General features: G+C 38.2%; 1 protein-coding gene across 1 annotated transcript in view; it reads right to left on the bottom strand.

Moving 5' to 3' along the window:
- Positions 1-421: 421 nt before the first annotated feature.
- Positions 422-2235, bottom strand: part of LOC106879788 (uncharacterized protein DDB_G0290685) — a 4973-nt gene continuing 3159 nt past the window's right edge. The window contains exon 3 of the mRNA XM_014929492.2: positions 422-617. Within this exon, the coding sequence (XP_014784978.2) occupies positions 437-617 (181 nt within the window). The 3' untranslated portion in view covers positions 422-436. The remainder of the gene's footprint in view (positions 618-2235) is intronic.

Below are 2235 nucleotides of genomic sequence, written 5' to 3'. Positions count from 1 at the left end.
GCAGAGTCGTGAACACGCCGGACAAAATTCTTAGCGTTATTTCTTTGTTCTGAGTTCAAACTCTGCCAATGTCGACGTTGGAATCCATCGTTTCGGAGTCGATGAAATGAGTAGCATTGAATTATTAGGGTCGATGTAATCGACTGACCCAGCCTACCCCAAAATATCAGGCCTTGCGCCTGTTGTAGAATAAGGGATATGCATCATCTTCCTTTGACAGAGAAAGAAGACAGACCTTTCTCAGATTATTCCCTGTGAAAAAGGGATGATATACAACATCAAAATGGACGTGAACTAATCAAATATGTTGGAAAGAAGACGTCACGATACTCATTTGCATATATTAGAATATAAAACAGAAAAAAAAAAATAGATGAAATAGCGCTGCTTTTCTTCAAAGGATTGTGATATGAAAAAATGGAAATTTCAAACGAGGCTATTGGTCATTATATTTGGATATAAGATATAAAATATATATAAAAAAAAAATTAGGCCTTATCCACAGATTACATCTGGACAGTACTGAAAACATATTCTTACCTTTGCACCTTCCAGGCGTGCCGATCCATCCTCTACAGCATCTGAGACAGGTTGTACGAATTCTCCTGAAAGCCGTCCTGTTAAATGAGAGAAGGATAGAATAATTGGATATATAACCAGAACGCAGTGATGGTAATTTCAGACAATCACACACACACACACACACACACACACACAAGTTACATTTTCAGAATATACACCTGTATGTTCTGAAAATGTTATTTTCCTAAATAAAGTGCATTTCATATTGAAGGCTCTGATGAAGCTAGAGGATGATATACTGGTACTCAACTAAGACTCCACCACATTCTATTGCAGAAACAGTTCTTAGCTAATGAAGTTCGTTACATAAGCTTTGTTTTTCCGGTGTCATTTCTATTACCATTCTACCCTCATCTACCATTGAATTCTGGTCCAAACCTATCTTGAGTTTTACACCATGTTGTTATTTTCGGTATGCCCAAGCGAAATATTAAGATATAAATAAGTGAGGGTAATGAATACTTTTTTATGCGACTTCATTAATATTCAAGAGGAGACTGGCAAATTATTTCAGTTCATTTGGAGATAATAATAAGAGAGTCTTAGTAAACTAATCTGGTCGAGTAAAGACAAAAACAAAACACTATACAATCGATTGGGAATTAATTTCCACTGCAAAACCACACAGACCTGGAACTAAACAATGTGATTTATGCTTAGAAGAATTTCACTAGATTTTTCTTCATCTAAAGGTAATACAATAAATTGTAGACTGGAACAAGCTTCGGGATGCTTGCACATGAGAAAATTCATATTTGTTCAGTATAATTAACTAATAAACATTTAAACAACAGGATGTTTTGAAATGACGGACTATAAGAGATTAGCCAATCAAAACTTGAATTGAAAACATTTCGCGTCTAAATTCTCCAACAACTTTAAATCATACAACGCAGAGTAAATAAACGAAGGACTTTAAAGACATAAATCAAGGGATATTAAGGAGAAGACCCTGAAGGAAGTGCACCAGCAATATAGTAGGGGTGTAATTGCAACGGTTACTAATCGATGCAGTTGAAACACGTGTGGATTTATGTCAGGCTGTATACGTAAAAATAATTAAACGCAACGCTATGCCACTTCGCAATAATCTGAACGCATAGATATAGGTGCATTCATTACATCATTCGTTTACTTGTCTCAGTTATTTGAGTGCGGTCAAGCCTAGAACATATTCTGTCGGTGTCTTTTGAGAAACTACTAAGATGCAGGGACGTAACACACCAACACCGGTTGTCAAGCGATGGCGGTGGTGAGGGACAAGCACAGACACACAGAAATATATATGTGTGTGTGTGTGTGTGTGTGTGTGTGTGTGTGTGTGTGTGTGTGTGTGTGTGTACGTATAGATATTCGACGGGATTCTTTAAGTTTCCGTCTACCGAATCCACTCATAAGGATTGGGTCGGCCTGAGGCTATCTTAGGAGACACTCACAACGCAGTTGCACTAAACCCGGAACCACGTGGTTGGGAAGTAAGCTTCTTACCATACAACCACGCTACGCTTATCCGCCACTACATTCCTCCATGGCAAGGTTTAATTTGTGTATACAAATTTAATCTGCGGTCCATGGGAAGAGCCGTTTTAACGATGCGTCCTGCTCAGCTCTTCGAAACGCCGGTGTTAAAACGGGGGTAGCTGATGAAGAAGA

The sequence above is a fragment of the Octopus bimaculoides genome, unplaced genomic scaffold, assembly GCF_001194135.2.
Source record: "Octopus bimaculoides isolate UCB-OBI-ISO-001 unplaced genomic scaffold, ASM119413v2 Scaffold_107802, whole genome shotgun sequence".
NCBI lineage: Eukaryota > Metazoa > Mollusca > Cephalopoda > Octopoda > Octopodidae > Octopus > Octopus bimaculoides.
This window is presented reverse-complemented; position numbering and strand designations above follow the sequence as displayed.